The sequence below is a fragment of the Phoca vitulina genome, unplaced genomic scaffold (assembly GCF_004348235.1).
Source record: "Phoca vitulina isolate PV1807 unplaced genomic scaffold, GSC_HSeal_1.0 scaffold8, whole genome shotgun sequence".
NCBI lineage: Eukaryota > Metazoa > Chordata > Mammalia > Carnivora > Phocidae > Phoca > Phoca vitulina.
Window position 1 is genome coordinate 58,256,552 of NW_022589711.1, and position 21,094 is coordinate 58,277,645.

Genomic DNA, 21,094 nt, shown 5'->3' on the forward strand with positions numbered 1-21,094 from the left:
GCCTGCTTAAGATTCTGTCTCTCTCCCTCTGCCCCTTGCTTGCGCTCTCTCTCTCAAAAAAAAAAGTCCATTAATTTAAAATATCATTAAAGAAATCCAAATGCTACATTAAAAAATATTCAATTAATACAAAAGAAATTGGTGAGTAGATTTGTACATTGGGTAAGAACTCTGAGATTCTTTGAAACCCTCAGCTAGTCCTACTTTTTAGGCCAGAAGATACGCCCAATCATCAGCAAGAGTGAATACCACAAGCAAGTGGTCACCACTATCCTCCGCTATAACTGTTTCCAGCTAACACTCTCTTCCTCTACAGGACTAGTAAGCAGGTTTCAGATAGGCCCTGGCCATGGACTTCAGATCATACTCATGGAGAGGAGTAAGGAAAGAACATGGCAGCTCAGTCAGACCCATGACTATGTTATACTTCACCTGAGCCCTGAGTTCCTGAAGAACAGCTGTAGTTAAGGAAATCCCCATACCCTATTGTGGGAAACAGCTTACTGCAAAGACCACCCTTCCCCATAAGTCTGAGACAAAATCCACCAAGCCACCAGGTTCATCTATGACAAAGCCAGACACAGGCCCATCAAATATCCACTCTTGGCCTCTTAAAAGATGAGCAGAACTGTTTGTCCTGATTCAATGGAACAAATGTTTGTTAACTGATGACCAAACTTTAGTTAAGCTTCTCTCCCTCCCCCAAGCCCTTGATCCACCCTCAACCTGAGCCAGCTTACAATCCTTAATGATCCCTTCCGAGAATCAGTTGGCCACATGAAAGACAATTCTAATCAACTATCTATCACCTACTCCCCCACATCTGGTTCTTTCTACCTGTTTACTGGCCCCAGTAAAAAAAATTCCTTTCTGCTTAATTTTTTTTTTTTTTAAAGCAACCTCTACACTCAGTGTGGGATAGGGCTCAAGCTCACAACCTCAAGATCAAAGGTCACATGCTCTACTTACTGAGCCAGCCAGGTGCCCCTGCCTGATTTTTTTTTTTTTAATTTTTTTTTATTGTTATGTTAATCCCCATACATTACATCATTAGTTTTAGATATAGTGTTCCATGATTCATTGTTTGTGCATAACACCCAGTGCTCCATGCAGAACGTGCCCTCCTCAATACCCATCACCAGGCTAACCCATCCTCCCAACCCCCTCCCCTCTAGAACCCCCAGTTTGTTTTTCAGAGTCCATCGTCTCTCATGGTTCTTCTCCCCCTCCGATTTCCCCCCCTTCATTCTTCCCCTCCTGCTACATTCTTCTTCTTCTTTTTTTCTTTCTTAACATATATTGCATTATTTGTTTCAGAGGTACAGATCTGAGATTCAACAGTCCTGCACAATTCACAGTGCTTACCAGAACACATACCCTCCCCAGTGTCCATCACCCAGTCACCCCATCCCTCCCACCCCACCCCCCACTCCAGCAACCCTCAGTTTGTTTCCTGAGATTAAGAATTCCTCATATCAGTGAGGTCATATGATACATGTCTTTCTCTGTTTGACTTATTTCGCTCAGCATAATACCCTCCAGTTCCATCCACGTCGTTGCAAATGGCAAGATCTCATTCCTTTTGATGGCTGCATAATATTCCATTGCATATATATACCACATCTTCTTTATCCATTCATCTGTTGATGGACATCTTGGCTCTTTCCACAGTTTGGCTATTGTGGACATTGCTGCTATAAACATCGGGGTGCACGTAGCCTTTCGGGTCCCTACTTTTGTATCTTTGGGGTAAATACCCAGTAGTGCAATTGCTGGATCATATGGTAGCTCTATTTTCAACTTTTTGAGGAACCTCCATACTGTTTTCCAGAGTGGCTGCACCAGCTTGCATTCCCACCAACAGTGTAGGAGGGTTCCCCTTTCTCCGCATCCCCGCCAACATCTGTCATTTCCTGACTTGTTAATTTTAGCCATTCTGACTGATGTGAGGTGGTATCTCATTGAGGTTTTGATTTGGATTTCCCTGATGCCGAGCAATATTGAACACTTTTTCATGTGTCTGTTGGCCATTTGGATGTCTTCTTTGGAGAAATGTCTGTTCATGTCTTCTGCCCATTTCTTGATTGGATTCTTTGTTCTTTTGGTGTTGAGTTTGATGAGTTCTTTATAGATTTTGGATACTAGCCCTTTATCTGATATGTCATTTGCAAATATCTTCTCCCATTCTGTCAGTTGTCTTTTGGTTTTGTTGACTGTTTCCTTTGCTTTGCAAAAGCTTTTTATCTTGATGAAGTCCCAATAGTTCATTTTTGCCCTTGCTTCCCTTGCCTTTGGCGATGTTTCTAGGAAGAAGTTGCTGCGGCCCCTGCCTGATTTTTTGACACCCTTGTGGATCTTATGGTTGGAACATTCTCATAGCAAAAGCCCCCTCCTCTTTCTGTAATTATTCTTTTGAATGAAGTCTCTCCTTCCCTAAGTCCAAGTTTTTGTTTTTTTTTTTTAAATAGACTCTACTCGTTCAGGCTAGATGAAATCATCCAGTACATCAATGAACATGTCATTTGAGTTTAATACAACTGCAGACTCATAAAATCCTAACATAGCAAGGGATCTAACAATTAACCAGCCCACCTCTCCCCCACTGCAGGAAAAGCTCTGCAACAGCTCTGAGTGGCAGCCATCCTGCGCAGATCAAACACCTCCGGTAACAGATAACGTGCTATCTCACAAGGCAACCTGTTCCACTATCGGAAAATTCTCCTACCTGAGCTGACATCTCCATCTACCAGCAGCTACCCACCAGCACCAGTTCTGTCCTCTGAACTGCAAAGAATGCCTATGTTTCCTTCCAGATCTTTCAGCTGTCTGGAGGTAACCGCACCCCAGCTACTTCACGTCAGCATAAAAAGGCACCTGGCCTGTGGGGATCTTCCACCCTGTCTATGCAAAAACAAAGACTAAATCCTGTCCTTGGTTTCTTTTTGTTTGTTTGTTTAAATCAACAGAGGCATGGAAGTCACCTTTGGATCTAAGTCCTACTAAGAAAACAGGGAAAGAGGCAGCACACATCCGTCAAGGGCTGTCACTTTCTGTTCGTGAGGGGCCAGTCAGCAGAGACACTGCAGCCAGCTTTTTCTGTTGTTCTGGAAACTGTGGCTCTGTGAGGCTTTTCCCCTTAAAAATACCGCCCCCCAGTTCCCTCCTCTCCCCGCCAATGATTCAGTAAAAATCATGAGTGAGTGCAGTCGTCTACATTCCGGACATGAGTGGCAAGACTGGGAACGGACTCTAAAAATTTTACCTCACCAGAACACTTGGACAAAACAAACAAAAAACTGCTCCAAATTCTTGTAATACACTTGAATACTTAAGGAACTGCTAATCAATCTCTGGGAGGTTTGGCTATTAAATCCAACAGTTCAGTCACTACTCACTTGGAAATGTGCTGACAGCAAGAACTGTATTTCACTGACCTTGGTCCTTCCCAGACCTGGCATCTGGAAGCATGTGGAATATTCACTGACTTTACCCCAGACTTATGAGAAAGCCTTTCCACTCTACCTCTCCCAGTACCTTGTCCCTAGCTGAAGAAGTCACTCTGGAAGACCTTCAACTGTGGACTCTTCCAGTGGGTTTTACCAGCCTGAGGATACTCTTTAACCAGAGCTCCTGACTCCTCAGGCTTCTGCAAACACACCAGCAGAGGAAGCCCATCTAAAACAGGGGACGGCTCAGGGAGTATAACTAGCTTTTGTGATTGAGATGTAAGACAAAATTGCTTTCCCTGGTTACCATGCATGTAAAAATCCCAACCTTGCAAGCTCCTCGTCGGTGTTTCTTCAGTAGTCGAGAAAAGACGCGTCAAAGCTGAGTGGTTTCTGACGCTGCCCTCAACTAACTCTCTCAAATCATCTGTCACCTCCAACGTTATCAACACCTCCAGTTTTAATCTATTCTAGTGAGTTAATTGCAAGGGACTTTTACAGGAATTTTTATCTTAGCAAAATGCTTCCTGATTTTTAAATTTCCGGCCATGCATAATCAAACACTGAAGAAGCCCTAGAGAAGCATGTGTATCTTCTAACTTTACTGAAGTTATCAGAGCCACTTAAGAAGAAATTTTATATACGTAAGATAAATATTACACACAAATTTTATATGCCACACATATATAATATACAGTATTTCTAATCCAGAGCTTTCTAAAAGACTATCTAAAAGGCAAAATGCTTGTGTTGCGAAGAGTTGTGTACACATGCTCATAAAATCTGCTAGATTCTGACAGGTGGCAGCAGAGTGGAAGAGCGACTGCTACAGGGGACAGCTATCCCGGGAAGTTAAGCAGAACCCTACAGAAAGTGGCTTCTGTTCTCAGTACTTCCGTCCAGCTCTTGCCAGAGCCAATACGGACAACACAGTCACCAAGCACCTTCTTCGGTTATTGGTCAACAGAGAATCTCTGGCTCAAATCAAGAACACTACTGCTCCTTCGTGTTTCCTACACGTCATTTTGGCAGTCAGTTGTTCAACAGACACTGCTGGGGCCTCCATCTGTCAGTGCAACTTTGACAACGTAGCTCCAGGATGATACCTAGAATATACGTGTAGATGTCCATATATATGTACGCACAAACACACAAACAGACACACAAAACCACATATACAACTAGGGAAGTACCAGTTAGGTGCTCAGTTTCACACTGGTCTCACTCAGAATACTGCTGACACCGCTCAAACAGCAAGGGACTGACCACACTGGGATTATAAGCCTGAGACAGCAATGAGGTTTCATTTGTTCTTTCTCTCTTTATTCAGGCCCAGAAACTTCTTTTTCCCCCCTCACTTCCCGTAAACAGCTATGAATCCTGTGGAATCTCTTTCACGTATCTCTCCTTCACTCGACAACTACCGACTGCCTACTTGGTTCTACACTTAGGGATACGAGAGCAAACAAGTCGGACACGCTGGTGTGCCGACCCGAGGCAGGCAGTCTCCCGACGGGGCAGACACAGAAGTAATGAGGCAAGGTCAGCAGAGCCCGGTAAACATGTCGGTAGGTGGGGACTAGTTCAGGGTGCTATGAGAGAGCCCCAAACGGGAAGGACACCTGGCTCACACTTAAGGTGTCAGAAAGAGTTTTGGGGGAGAAAAAGTAAGACTTGAATCTACCTTATCTCCTCATTCCGTTAATACAGCACAGCCTCAGGACCTTTTTCTTGCCTGGACACTGTCTATTCTTCTGATCGATCTTTCTGCCTTTAATCTCACCTTTGACAGAAACCCTTATCCTGAAGATAAAAAGCAAACTTCACAAAGTAGTGCTCTTTTGTGATATGAATTCCCATTCATTTCACCAAGCCTCTGCATGCTCCCATATTTAAGACATACAGAACCATCTCCATTTCTGAGGTGTCCTGTACTCACCCATGTCTACCTGGAATACCCTTTCCCTTGTGCTTCAACACTAGATCAAGCTTTATCTTCTTTGAGAAGCCTTCCCTGACCACTCAGTCTGGGAGAGGAACCTGTTTCAATACGTATTTTAAAGTTATTCTAGACATCATAACAGTGTGATATTAAGTATGTGCTATTTAGTTTAAGCTTCAACTTAGGGACAGTCAGCGGTCCTAACCAAGAATCCATATTTCAGAGACTGCTAGCTAATATGAATTCCCAAAAGCAGCTACTCAAAGTTCTTTGACTGTTCATTATTGACCAAAACCTAAGATTTTGCTCATTAGCTCAAAAAACCCAGAAATTTTTCCATTGGTGAAATTAATGTCTGTTAATCAGAATGGTAAATATGAAAGATGGGCTCTCATTGCTAAAATAAAATGTATCCAAGATATATCTGGATAAAATATTTTAGAAATAGCCCCAATTCTTGCATGGACAGTGAGTAAGTCTGTACCTGATCACTTAGGAATGCCACCTGGGGCCACCTGTGTCCAGTCACTGGCTTTGGAAGTTTCTGTTTGTCTGATGCTGATTACAGGAGTAAGAGAATCCTACTTATGACACCTAAAATGACAGACAGCTAGGCCATTACCAAGTTTAACAAATAGGTTACATGAAGCTATTTCTAAATGAGTATTTAAACATCTTTAAGTATGGCAGGATTTGCTTTATTTATAATGTAGTAACAAAGCTTTTCTCAAACTTCTTCATTGGGCTTTTCACCATAGGAACATATGAGTTGTATTAAATCTGCTTAGTCATCCCACACAGCCTCTCCTCTCTGCTCCCTGTGCACCTTCCATGGCATGTGTCACGCTGTATGGTCATTGTCAGTTTACATGGCTACCTTCCCCAATAAGTGCTGAGGTCCTTGAGAACAAAGACTGTGTTTTTCATCTCTGTAGTCCCTTGCTTAGCTCAGTATCTACATACAGAAATACCTGCTGAATGGACAATACAAAGTAGCAGTAATAAAGTGACAGGACATCTAACTAGGATTGGGGGATTTGTGTTTTAACACCAGTTTCAGTAATACCTGAGTCCCTATTACGTGTCAATAATTTACCAAGGACTTACTGTGTGTCAAACAGTGTTAGGCCCTTAAATAGTATCTCATTTACTCTTCAGGATACTTCTGAGAGGTAGCACCATCATTTACAGCAGAGGAAGCAGAAAGGCTGACTAAGAGAATTATTCTACTAGGGGCGCCTGGATAGCTCAGTCAGTTAAGTGTCTGACTCTTGATTTTGGCTTGGGTCAAGACCTCAGGGTTGGGGCGCCTGGGTGGCTCAGTCGGTTAAGCATCTGCCTTCAGCTCAGGTCATGATCCCAAGATCCTGGGATTGAGCCCCACATCGGGCTCCTGGCTCAGCAGGGAGCCTACTTCTCCCTCTCCCTCTGCCTCTCTCCCTGCTCATGCTCTCTCTCTGTTATCTCTGTGTCTCAAATGAATAAAAAAAAAAAAAAAGACCTCAGGGTTGTGAGATCAAGCCCTGCATTGGGCTCCATGATGGGTGTGGAGCCTGCTAAAGATTCTCTCTCTCCTTCTTCCTCTGCATCCCCCATCTCTTAAAAAAAAAAAAAAAAAAGAAAGAAAGAAAGTTATTTAGATAAATAAGTGAGAGTCAATCTTTGAACCCATGTTTGGTTGAATCGAAAGCACGTTTTTAACCTCTACTTTAGAAGCTTGTCCCATAGCTAACACTTGAAAGCTTAGGCAAAAAAACGGCCCTCTGGATTCCAATTTCCTCATCTGTTTACGGAGCGAGACCAGGTGACTCAAGCCCTCCCCGCTGCTAAGGTCACGGCGTGGTGGCTCCAGGCGGCAGCAATCGTCTCAGTCTGCCTGCCCTTGTGGTCCCCACAAAAATGGAAGAGAGTTTCCTGGGCAGCATGGAATAGGGCTTTTTGGATAACATATTTTGTTTTCATTCTTTTTTTCTTTTAAAAACGTCTCAGGGGATTCTACAGGCGGAGAAAAGGGACCCAGTTTTGGCACACGGCTCTGAAGCTAGAACCTGCTGTCAGGTCACAGAGCCAGCGAGTTGTTATTTTTGTTCTACAATTCTTCACTGACATGGATGCTGGCTGAAGTTATAAAAAGGGCAAGGAAAGAAAACCTACATCCAGGGACACTTATTGTCAGCAAAATAAAAGTGGTAAAAGGAAACAGTAAAAAAATGTCAGCTTGTTTACCACATTTCGACTGCACTGTTGGAGCTGTATACAGAAGAGGATTTTAGGCCTGGTTCTCGCGACACCATCTGAGAATCACTCAATTGAAAGACTCACACCCTTTCTGTGCTACAAAGTTTCCAGTCAGGGATTGGAGTGGCACAGGTAAGAGTTCCATCCCACAAGGATTTATGGAGCACTTGCTTATGCAGTATGAAATGCTAGTATCTCGGGCCAGTTTTCTTTGGCACAGCTATCTGGAGGGGAAGCATATTAGTAGGGAAAGAATACCTTAGACTATCCTCCTCAGAATATCTTTTATCTGCTACCACTCACTGATCAGGATACCTGCCTGGTAAAGAGAATGGGAATTCTAGAACAATGAAAGTTCTTAGTTGCCAGGAGACTGATGCCAGGCCCAACCCCCCATTTGGCTTCCTGGAAGAGCTAAGGAATTCTGGTGATATGTCATTAAGGTATCCAATCAGAAAGAACCTTTGACAGCATTGAGATGATTAAAAATCATTGTCATTTTGAAAAAGTTGTTCAAGAGAGGATAATAAACACACAGAAGGAGGAAGGTGGATTTGTGCCTTTAAAACTCACCATCTTCTAGAAATGAGCAGAGGGAAAAAAAAAAGAAAGAAACAGACTCTGAACTATAGAGAAAGAACTGATGGTTACCAGAGGGGAGGAGGGTGGGAGGATGGGTAAAATAGGCGATGGGGATTAAGGAGTGCACTGGTCATGATGAGCACTGGGTGATGTATGGAAGTGCTGAATCACTATATGGTACACCTGAAACTAATATAACTGTATGTTAACTATACTGGAATTAAAATAAAAGCATAATAAATTTTAAAAAACTCACCTTAACAGTAGAATCTCCTTTGGATGGATGACAAGAAGGAGACATTTTTACCTAGAAAAAGAAGGCAAACACTTTAATACCCTTTTAGTTATAATCTAGTTTTATTTGACCCACACTCAAAATAACTCAACTAGAATTGGTATAACTGAGATAAAACAGACATTTTCAGAGCAACAACGATAGATTTTTGTTGTTGTTGTTAAGTCCCTTTGAAACTTTTCTGGAGATCATAAGTCAGTAGTTAGCCAAGATAAAAATATGATTAGGGTAAGTAAAGTAGAACAGATGGCCGAGACTGGTTTTAACCAAATGGTGAGGAACCAAATAGATACAGATCTTTGTTGACAACGTTAATCAACTGATGCAATATGCAATGGTCAGCATTTCTTACAGAGGCCAACTCAAAGTAACCTTTGTGACATAACAGCCTTTTAAGCAAGACATGCACAAAAGAATTTGATAAAATAGCCAAAGATTTAGAAAAAGTATCAGCCAAACCATAATAAAAGGATGTTTAGCTCAAGGAAGAGAGGACTGATGGTATAGGGGTATCCTGAAATATGTGAGGTTTGAAAGAGACTGTCAGATCAGAAAAAAAGAGCAAGACTCAACTACATGTTACATGCAAAACCCATATTTTAAATGTAAAGGCACAAATATGTTACAAGCAAAAGGCTTGCAAAGATATACCCTGCTAGCACTAGATTTCAGAGCAAGGACTAATACCAGGGATAAAGAAGACCATTTCCTAATAATAAAGTGGTCAATTCATCGGGAGGACATAACAATCCTAGATATCAATGCATCTAATAGCTTTAAAAATACATAAAATAAAAATTGATAGAATTGAAAGGAGAAAAAGATTTTATAGTCAGAGATTTCCATGCCATTCTTTCTCAATATATTGAAGAGGTAGGCAGATATTTAGAAAGGATTTAGAAGACTTACAGCACACAATTAACTAACTAGATCGGTTGGACATTTACAGAACACTCCACCCAGCAAAAGCAGAATACACTTTCTTTTCAGGTACACATGGACCACCACACAGACTATTTCCCGTCAATAAAATAATCCTCAGTAAATTTAAACGGATCCAAGTCATACTAAAGAAGGTTCTCTGATAACACTAGAAGTAACTTAGACTCAGTAAAAAGAAAGATCTTTAAAAAATTCCCAAATACTTAGGAAGTAAGTTACATTTTCAAATAACCCACGGGTCAAAGAAGAAATCAAAAGGAAATTAGATCCTAGAAACACACAACCTACCAAGAACGAATCATGAAGAAAGAGAAAATCTGAATAGCCAACAACTAGTAAGAAGATTGATTCAGTAATCAAAAACCTCCCAACAAAGAAAAGTGCAGGTCCAGATAACTTCATTGGTGAATTCTACCAAACATTCAAAGAATCAACACCAATCCTTCTCAAACTCTCCCAAAAAATTGAAGAGAAGGGAACACTTCCAACCTCATTGTAGGAGGTCAGCATTACCCTGATATCAAAGCCAGACAAGGACACTACAAGAAAAGAAAATTACAGGCCAATATCCCTGATGAACAAAGATGGAAAATCCTCAACAAAATACTAGCGAACTGAATTCAACAGCATATTAAAAGGATCACACACCATTATCAAGTGGGATTTATCCCTGGGATGCAAAGATGCTTCAACAAATACAAATCAGTAAGTGTGATACCCACATTAAGGAATTAAGGAAAAAAAAACTATACGATCATCTCAGTCAATGCAGAAATTCTTTGCCTTTTTATGATAAAAACACTCAATACTAGGATTAGAAGGAAACTACCTCAACACGATAAAGGCCGTGTATAAAAAAACCCACAGCTAACATCACACTCAGTGATGAAAACTGAAAGCTTTTCCTCTGAAATTAGAAACAAGAATGCTTGCTTTCACCACTTCTACTGAACATAGTATTAGAAATTTTAGCCAGGGCAATTGGGCAAGAAAAAGAAATAAAGGCCGTTCAAATTGGAAAGGGAAAAAGTAAAACTATATTTTCAGATGACAGGTTTTATGTAGAAAACTCTACAGAGTCCACAAAAGTAACAGTCAGAATAAACAAATTAAATAAAGTAGCAGGCTACAAAATCAGCACACAAAAAATCAGTGTTTCTGTACACTAACAATGAACAATCTGAAAAAGAAATTAAGAAAATAATTCCATTTACCATAGCATCAAAATGAATAAAATACTTAGGAATAAACTGAGCCAAGGAGACAAAGACAAAAAGAAAACATCTTGTATTCCTGGATTGTAAGACTTAATTGTTACGATGTTCACACTATCCAAAGCAATCTATAAATTCAAGGCAATCCCTATCAAAATCCCAGTGGCATTGTAGAAGATACAGAAAAATCCATTCTAAAATTCATAGGGAACCTCATGGGACCCTAAATAGCCAAAACAATCTTGAAAAAGACAAAAGTTGGAGGTCTCACACTTCCTAATTTCTAAACTTACTACAAAGCTACAGTAATCAAAATTGTGCTACTGGGACAAAGACAGATATGTAGACCAATGAAATAGAGAGACCAGAAATAAATCTTCACATATAAGGTCAAATGATTTTTGACAAGGGTACCAAGACCATTCAATGGGAGAAAGAACAGTTTTCAACACATGGTGCTAGAAAACTAGATATCCATATGCAAAAGAATGAAGTTAGACTTTTACCTCACACCATATATGAAAACTAATTCAATGTGGATCAAAAACCTAAATGCAAAAACTAAAACGATAAAACTCTTCTTTAGAAGGAAACACAGGGAAAAGTTTCATGACTTTGGATTTAGCAAAGATTTCTTAAAGATGACACCAAACGCACAAGCAATAATTAACAAAAAAATAGACAAACTGGACTCATCAAAATTAAAAACTTTTGTATACCAAATACATAAGTATAATAAAAAGGCAACTCATCAAATGGAAGAAAATATTTGCAAATGATATGGGATAAATATCCAAAATAAGGAATTAATATCCAGAATATACAGAGATCTCTTAAAATTCAACCACCAACAAAAAAAACACAAACAACCTGATCAAAAACATGAGCAAAGGACTTGGACATTTCTGTAAAGGTGTATGGACAGCCAATAAGCACAAGAAAAGATGCTCAACATCATTAGTCATTCACAAAATGCAAATTAAAAACACAATGAGATACCATTACACACCTACTAGAGTAGCCGAAACTAAAAAGTCTATACCAAGGATGTGGAGGAACTGGAACCCTCATACAATGCTGGTAGGAAACTAAAATGGTATGATCACTTTGGAAAGCAGTTTGGTAGCTTCTTAAGATGATAAGCACATATTTGCCATATTCGTCAACCATTCCATTCCAAAGGTATTTACCCAAGAGAAATGAAAGTATATGTCCATACAAAGACGTGTACACAAATCTTCAGAACAGCTTCATCTGTAACAGCCAGAAACTGGACAGCCAGAAACACCTATCATCAACAGGTGATATCATAAACAAATCATGGTATATGCATTAAATTGCAATACTACTCAGCAGTAAGAAGAAATGAACTCTTATAACAACATGGAGGAATCTTAAATAATTATGCTAAGTGAAAGAAGAACTTAGTTGATGGTTCCATTTATCTAAAATTCTAGAAAATGCAAATTATTCTAACAGAAAGCCAATTGGTTGTTCCCGGGGAACAGATGGGAGAAACTAAGTTTTTAGCAGTGAGAGGGTCAGTACCTTGATTATAGTGATGGATTCAAGGATATATACATGTCTTATTTGTATACTTTTGTACATGTAAATTTATTTAATATCAGTTATACCTTAATAAAGCATTTAAAGAGATTCGTAGCATGCAGCTAAAACAGTGCTTAGAGGAATAAATTTACAGCTTTTTATACTACACTGGAGAATAAGAAAGGTTTAAAATGAAGGACCTATGCTTCCAATTTAACAAGCTAGAAAAAGAAAATCAAAGTAAAATCTAAGTAGAAGGAAGGAAGGAAGGAGCAGAAATCAAACAAACACTAGAGAAAATTAACAAAGCCAAAAGTTGGTTCTTTGAAAATATCAATGACTGATAAATTTATTTAGATTGATCAAGAGAATATAAACCAATAATATCAGCAATGAAAGATATTACTACATACTGCAATACTTACATTTAAAAGAGGCTATTATGAACAATTTTATGCCAATAAATTTGACAGTTTTTTTAGGGGGAGAGGGGCAGAGGAGGAGGAAGAGAGAGAATCTTAAGTAGGCTCCACACACAGTGGATCTGTGGTGTCCTGATCTCAAGACCCTGAGATGATGACCTGAGGAGAAATCAAGAGTCGGACACTTAACAGACTGAGCCACCCAGGCACCCCACATGTGACAAATTAAAAGGACACATTCCTTGAAAAGTAACTTACAAAGATGGACCCAAGATGAAACAGGAAATATGAATAACCCTATATTTATTAAAGAAATTGAATCTTCTCTAATTGTCTCATAAAGAAAACTCCAAGTCCACATGGTGTCAGCAATGAATTCTAGCAAATATGAAGTACACAGGGATTAGTATCTGAAATTGGAATAGCAACTTGTTAGTTTACAAGGAAAAATACAATCCTTACTGCAAGCAGCTCAACAGACAGTGGACAGGATCAGTCTAGGATGATGTAGCAGAGGTATAAGTATTAGGCAAGCAACTGGATTCAAGTTCTCCAGCTCCTTCGATTCTGACAGTCTAATTCTAAGAGCCTCTAGTACAGATGATGAACACATTTCCTATCACTGGGGCATCAAGCTATTCAAAAGAGACCATGTTGTAGTTGTTTTGTTTTGTTTTTTGGGTTTTTTTTTTTTTTTTTGCCTTTCCCCTCTGACTTTCAGAATAACTTTAGAAAACATACCTCAGCTCAGGGGTCAGAACTGCTGGCTGCTCAGATTGTCCTTTCGGTTTTAGCAGGTCTGCAAAAATTAGACTTGACAGTCTTTGCTTTAACATACCATGACATTAATACTCTGGAATTCACTCCAGATGTATGATGTAGCTTGCTAAACATGATCCAATTTTAACTCCTGGTATGCTCTTTTTGAAAAGGGAGAAAATAGATTTTCAAAGCAAAGTAGATATTTAAGCTTAAAAAATGACCTCATGAAAGAATCTGCAGATTTTTAAAAACAAGCCAAGAACTAGATGTGATGCTGGACAATTTATCTGAGAGAGCTGTTCTCTGGAGATTAAGTTAGGGAGTGTTTGAAGTGGCAACAGAAATGGTTCAGCATCACTCATGAAAAGTCTTATTTTTCATTTAACAAGATTCCTTCTGGAAATGCCTCAGGTAATGCAGCTTGAAAGAGACACTTTAAATGCAGGTGTGCACACACTAGATCTGGGGATATGGATGATCTATTAAGCTATGGCCTTAATAATGCTAAACTCTTGTGATCTTTGTTAATGATTTCTGACTTAGAGAAGCAATTTGATCTGAAGTTTAATAGCAGTAAGAATACCTTCCTTATCACCTTGACTGTTCTGATTACAAAAGGAACATATGTTCACAAACAGAAATTTAGAAAATACTAAAAGGCAAAACAAAGGAAATAAAAATCACAATCTGATTGCACAGCAGTAACTACTACTAACATTTGGAATCACACCGTTTTTGTGATCTTTCCATGTTACCTGTTGAAAATGTTTATTTCACATCCGTATTCTTCCATAACATGATTTTTCTATTAAGCAGTCCCTTTATTGCATAAATATACTGTGACTATTTTCACCAACTATTGGAAGTTTACTGGGGCATTTGGGTTGTTTTCAAATCTTTTTTTATTAAAAAATGCTGTCATAAACATCTTGCATATAATACTTGCTACACACACTCTTGATGTGTTATTTCGATTGCACATATAAGTCCCTGCTTCAAAGGGTGTAGGAAATTTAAAAATACATATTGCCAATTTTTCTCCTGACAAGGAAGATGGATCCACACCCCTTTTCCTATAATTCTGAAATCCCAGAAACACTGAAACAAAAAAATGTATTTTTCTAAACTTTTGGCACTGACAGCAAAACCTGACCTGAAGTGAAGTAAGGCTAATAATTAGTCTTTATTTATCCCACATATTATGGGATGCTGCCCTAGACCTCATTGGGAATGTTCTGTAGTAACAATATGTACCATATTACCTTTCTTCTAGCACTTCAAAGTTGCCATTTTATTGTGTTTTTTTTTTTTTTGAGAAGTCAGCCATCAGAAACTTCTGCTTGCTCTCTAAACAAATTTTTCAAATTTTGTTTAGAGCTTATAATTGTTTAGCAGAAAGGCTGTCCAATACAGGTTACCCTGCCATTACTAGAATTGGAACTCTTCTGTATTACATTTCTTCAAATACTTTTTCTGTATGATCCCTACCCCTACTTCGTCCAGGACTCCAATTACAGGAGTATTTTGCTACCTGAAGTTGTTCCATAGTCACTGGTGCTCTATTCATTTCTTTCCAGTCTTTCTTTCTGTATTTGATTTGGGATAATTGCTGTGCTGTATATTCAAGTTCACCAATTGTTTCTTCTGCAATATCCATTATGCTGTTAATCCTATCCACTGTGCTCAACTCAGACACTGGAGTTTTAATCTTTAGATGTTTTACTGACTTGATAACTTTCCCATCTCTATCGAACATGTCCAGTCTTGCCTCTAGCTTCTTGAACACATGGAATACAATTATAATAACTTTTAATGTTCTTGTTTACTCATTCTATCATCTGTGCTATTTCTGGGTCTGTTTCAATGGATTGCTTTTTTTACATTTGATCTTAGCCAAAAGGCTGAGAAGCGATCAATGGATTGCTTTTTTTAAAGACAATTTTTTAGAGCAGCTTCAGGTTCGTAGCAAAACTGAGAGGAAGGTACAGAAATACTGCATACCTCCTATGCTTCCACCCATGCACAGCCTCCCCCGTTATCCACATTCCCCATCAGAAGGCTATATTTGCTATAATTGATGACACATTACACTGACACATCATTATCTCCCAAAGTCCACAGTTTACATTAGGGTTCACTTTTGGTGTTGTGCCTTCTATGGGTTTGGACAAGTGTGTCATGATATATGTCCACCACTACAGTATTGCCCGAAAAGTCTCTGTGTTCCATTTATTCACCCCTTTCCCCTGCTAGCTCTTGGCAACCACTGATGTTTTTACTGCCTCTATAGTTTTGCCTTCTCCAGAATGTCATATAGTTGATTTTCTTCTCCTCTTTATGACTTGCATTTTTCCTGCTTTCTTGATCAAATGCCAGACATTGTGAATTTCACCTTGTTGGGTAAAATACTTTCGTAATCCTTAACATATTCTTGAACTTTGTTCTGGGGTGTGGTTAAAATACTTGAAAATCATTTGGGGCGCCTGGCTGGCTCAGCCAGGAGAGCATGTGACTCCTCATCTCAGGATCGTGAGTTCAAACCCCATGTTGGATATACAGATTACTACAAAAAAATAAAACTTAAAAAAAAAAAATACTTGGAAATAATTTGATCTTTTTTTAGGTTTTGTGTTTAAGCTTTGTTAGGTGGGATCAAAGCTGCGATTAGTCTAGGGTTAACTTTTCATCAATACTAAGGTTCAGACAGGACTTAGTAGTCAGTGCTGCCCTGTGAAGTATGTATGCAGTGCCCCCGGCTGGCATTACTCCTGGCTCTGTGTGAATCTGGGGGCACTGCTACTCTAATCCTTTTGTGTGGTTCTTCTTCTGGCTTCCAGTATTTCCTCACACAGTGGACAAAACTTAATACTGAAAGTTGTCTTCTGCAGATCTCGGAGCAACTCTCTCCTGTCCGTACTCTGTTCTGTAAACTTTAGCCACCTTGCTCCCCTGGACTCCAGCTCTGTCTCCTCAACTCTGAGAGACTGGCGAGCTCTGCCTCGGTTTCCCCTCCCTGTGCCAGGGCATGGAAACTTTCTCCCGGCAGTACACTAGGGACAAACCTAGGGCTTACATTATTTGTTTCTCATCTCTCAGGAGTCACACTCCCTCACTGCTTGATGTCCACTGTCTTGAGAACCACAGTTTTATATATGTTGTCCATGTTCGAACCCCCGAGAAACTCCAAATGAATCCTGTCAGAAGTTGAAGTCCCTATATTACCTTCTAAAATGAAATCTAAAATCAAAAAAAATTCTCAATCCTGAAACCTATCTGGTCAGAGGGATTTGGATAAGGGATTGCAGACCTGTAGCAATAGGCACTCCCACTGGTAATGCATAAAGTGTCTGTCTCTTCACATCCTTATCAATATAAATGCATATGTATTTTGAAATGTAGGACAGTTTACTGTGTATTTTTAAAAAGTTGCCAGTTTACTAAGTTTAAAAAATGGCATCATATTGCTGTTTTAATTGTATTTCTTTGATCACTGGTAGAGTTGAACATTTTTCACATTTCATTGAACAATAGAATTTTTTAAATGACATTTGCCCACATTCCTATCAAGGCTTCACCTCGACATAAAGACTAGAAACACTCTCTGGGTACTATTGTTATCCTCTGGTCTCCTGGACACAAGCCTTTTCTGGATCAAAGGGAAGTGAGCCAATTTCTAAGACTTGAAGCATCTGATTTTTTAAACTGCGCCGGCAGCGGTGACCATGGAGCTGCTCATTGCGATGTGGCTGTCTATCCACTTTCCACAATCAGAGGAAATGGATCATAGCAGTCCCCTGTTACAAACCCTTCAATGCTGCCTACTACTTTAAGAGTAAAAAGTAAACTCTTCACCAGACATTCCCGGCTCCTCAGGACATGGTCCTGCCTACCTCTTCAACCTCATTCCTTGCCACGCTCCCCTTTAGTTTCTCTGTTCCAGCCACTGAGCTTTTTTCAGTTCCTCGAACAAGTCATTCCTCTCCTCAGTGCCTTCCTGCTTACTGTTCTCTTGCGTGGATCATCTTCACATGGCTGGTACCTTTCTATCTTTCAGATCTTAGCTTAAATACCACCTCTGAAATGGAGATTCCCTGACCACCCTCTGGAGCAGGTTCCCCTCATGTTATTGTTCCCATTCTTCCCATGTTCTATTCTTCGCCCTGAGAGCACTCACAACCTATCACAATTTGGAATTACAGATTTGATATAGTTTGTTTACAATTTAGTTATTGTCTAGCTCTCTTCCTACATGCTAAGCTACATAATAGTAGGAAGTATATTTTCTGTTTTGGGGGGGGTTGCTCAATAATGTATACTTAGTCCCAAGAATATAGCATTTGGCCCAAATGAATCACTAAATACTCGGGTATAGTAACAGGATTACTAGAAAATGGGCAAAAGTCTCCTCAAACAGATTCATTTAAATTAGGATCATTTATCACCTCTCTGCACTTCTAAGATACATTAACCCTCATTTAACTTGTAAATTTAAGTTATAGGATATTCTTCTGAGAAATGCTGCTATCACCAAACACTGAAATTTCACTGTTTAGCATTTAATTTTCATCTAACTTGTTTATAACGGGGAACTAACATTCTTTAAAAATGGACGAATGAACACAGGCATTAATACCAGTGTGCCAGTTTCAGTAAACAGCCTCTAAACCAAATCTCTAATTTACAGTGGGAATCCAAACTAAATAAGCAATGGACAATGGTTAACAGAAAACTATGACCAGTGAGCACAAATAGATGTCATTTACTGAATAATTTCTTGGAAGTTATAAATACTTCCCTCTGACATTACTTATAAATGTACTCCAAAAGATAAAACATTTTCTTAGACAACCCTAAAAATCAAGAAATAAAACCAACTCAAAGTACCAAGAAAAGTATCAGCTTATTTCATTTACTTCTTTCCTGTTCTGATTATTAAAAGATGAGGAGGTGGCTATATGTTTATTTCCAATCCCCTTCTCCTCAGATATTTACCTCTTATTGGGGAAAAAAAACCAACTTTGATATTTGACTAATGTACATGCCTTTCTACCAACAAGAGATGATTTATCCAACTCTGTAAAGGTATCAAGCAATAGGTTATAAAACTTTCTAATGAGTCTCTAAATGCTCTTGTTTTAAGTTTTAAAAGGAACAACAACTTGAATGTTTCTGGCACATAAAATGTGTTAACTTAGGGGTAACCTGGGTGGCTCAGTCGGTTGAGTGTCTGACTCGATTTTGGCTCAAGTCATGATCTCAGGGTCCTGGGATCGAGCCCCACATTGGGCTCCATGCTCAGTGTGGAGTCTGCTTGAGGATTCTCTCTCCCTCACCCTCTGCCCCTTCTCCCACTCACGTGTTCTCCCTCTAAAATAAATAAATCTAAAAAAAAAAAAAGTGTTAGCTTAATACCAGCTCTCAAGAATTCTAAGCCCCGTTAATAATGTAATGTTAAAACTACAATCTAGTAAATCTTCAATTATGTTTCCTTGAATTTATAGCATGTTGCCTGTTGATCAACAATCATTTTAAAAATGAATAGCAAGTTAATTTCTTCTCTTGCTCATCAGTGCCAAGGAAGATGGTTATTCACTACCATAAATTTAATAAAGGGTAAGCAAAGAAAATTTAATAATCCAAGAAAACTATTACATTATATTATATAGTATATGGGAATAACATTTGTTGAGAAAATACAGTAGAATGATAAGTACTTCAATTGAAATTAATTTCTCCAGTGTAGTTCATCTGTGGGTAATATGTACTGAAAGCAAACTAGAGAATCAGATAGACTTGCAAGATCTATTTATGGATCTAAACATTTCAGATTGAGCTGTTGTAAACCTGAGGCAAGGAGAGGAGATACGGAAAGAAAGAAACTTGAGTCATTTTTCCCGCTCATAAGGAATAAAAGTAGTTATTCCAGAGGAGAGCAGGCTTTCTGGGGGAATATCTCCCATCATGTCTGTGTAGACATGCTGTTGGGAGGCAACTAATATGTCAGAGTTATTGTGTATATATATATATATACATATATATGTGTGTATATATACATATGTGTGTGTGTGTGTGTATATATATATACACACACACACACACACACATATATACTGACTAGTCGTGCAAAACAGAAATGAGGTAAGGAGCAGCAAGAAGACAAGCCTCATCCACCCAAACCACAGTTTTGAGGGTAACTGTTGCATCTTGTTGAGCTGGAGTCAGAAACTGAAAAAATCATCAAAAGTCTTGGAAAAGAATGAAACAAAAAGCGATTTGACTGAAGATCATGTTAGAGAGGCAGTGAGAAGGTTCAAATGCACTCAGTATCTCCTGGGAGTAGAGAGCAACGAGTGGGAGCTGATAGGCAATCTCAGCTTGATTTTGTTTTCCTCCATGCACTGGCTAGGAACTTAATGACCACGGTTGATAGATTTTTTTCAAAGGAAATTAAGTGAACAAAGGAGAACTTTCTTTTTCTTTCTTTTTTAAAGATTTTATTTATTTGAGAGAGAGCGTGTGCACAAGGGTGGGGGAGGGGCAGAGGGAGAGGGAGAAGCAGACTCCCCACTGAGCAGGGAGCCTGATGTGGGGCTCAATCCCAAGACCCTGTGATCATGACCTGAGCTGAAGGCAGATGCTTAACCCACTGAGCCACCCAGGTGCCCCAAAGTAGAACTTCCATGAAATAAAATTTAATAAAAGCCATCATATACAAAATTAGTATTTTCATTTTAAAATTTTTTATAATTAAAAATGGAATGGCTCACACATGGTAAGAAATCTTAATTAGCACAGCCAATATGGTATGGATGTATTTTAAACATCAGTCTTACCAGGTTTCAATAAAGCCAGATGCTAAAAACAAAAAAGGCTAGAGGCAGGAAACCTCGGGGTGATGATGGTCCTATACAAACTGTGTTCAAACACTGGCCTCCCTTCTCTGAGCTACACAGAGTTCCTTCAGCTGTAAAATAGGGAACGTATCACCCTCGTAAAATTGTGAAGATTAGCATAAACACATCTACAGCATATACTTGATAAATTTCATTTTCTCTTTCCTTCTTGTGTTACCAATCCACTAGGTCTTTTTACAATGTTTTAGTAACAAAAATAAGAGACACAGACAGCTAGAAGAAAATCATACTTCATATGATTCGAGAATCACTGCTTCATTATTAGGAAGTATCAAAGATTTCCAAGAGGATCTGACCAGTAATCTTACTGGAGTTTCCTAAACAATGAAATGGTTGAGTCATCTCTCCTCCCTTCCCAGAATGGGACAGCCTCAGATAGCTTCAGAAATAAAGTTGCCTTTGACATGTAGGTCCAATTTCAAGATAATTCCCCTTTTCTAGGTGCTCTGAGATAAGGCAGGCAGAAAGTCAGTGAAATAGGTTACTGTCTTTCTTCGCTGTATGAGGTGTGGGGATGTGGGTACAAGGCAACCAGTGTAGTATAAATGGCTTCAAAATTCCAACACCCATTTAGGAACAAATTCTCAGCCAAACACAGAATAAGAAAGAACTTCCTAAAACATGATATAAAGGTTACACATATAAAGTCTATGATTAACATCACACATTGAACACTTGCCCCCAAGATCAATAACAAGGCAAAGAGGTTTATTCTCACCATTCTTATTCAACACTATACAGAAGGTCAATGCAATAAGGCAAAAAATAAAAGGCATAAGATTGAAAAGG

The 21,094-nt window shown here is 39.1% G+C and overlaps 1 protein-coding gene across 8 annotated transcripts in view; it reads right to left on the reverse strand.

The window, feature by feature from the left end:
• VPS8 (VPS8 subunit of CORVET complex) overlaps positions 1–21,094 on the reverse strand; it is a 250,931-nt gene that overhangs the window by 24,910 nt on the left and 204,927 nt on the right. For 6 of the 8 annotated variants that reach the window (XM_032407004.1, XM_032407007.1, XM_032407001.1 and 3 more), the window contains one exon: positions 8,465–8,515. The exons of 1 other annotated variant lie outside the window; for it this stretch is intronic. In XM_032407004.1, coding sequence (XP_032262895.1) covers positions 8,465–8,515 — 51 coding nt within the window. Of the gene's footprint in view, positions 1–2,261; positions 4,553–8,464; positions 8,516–21,094 lie in introns of those variants that run through there. One more of the 8 variants, XM_032407000.1, reaches the window with a different exon arrangement.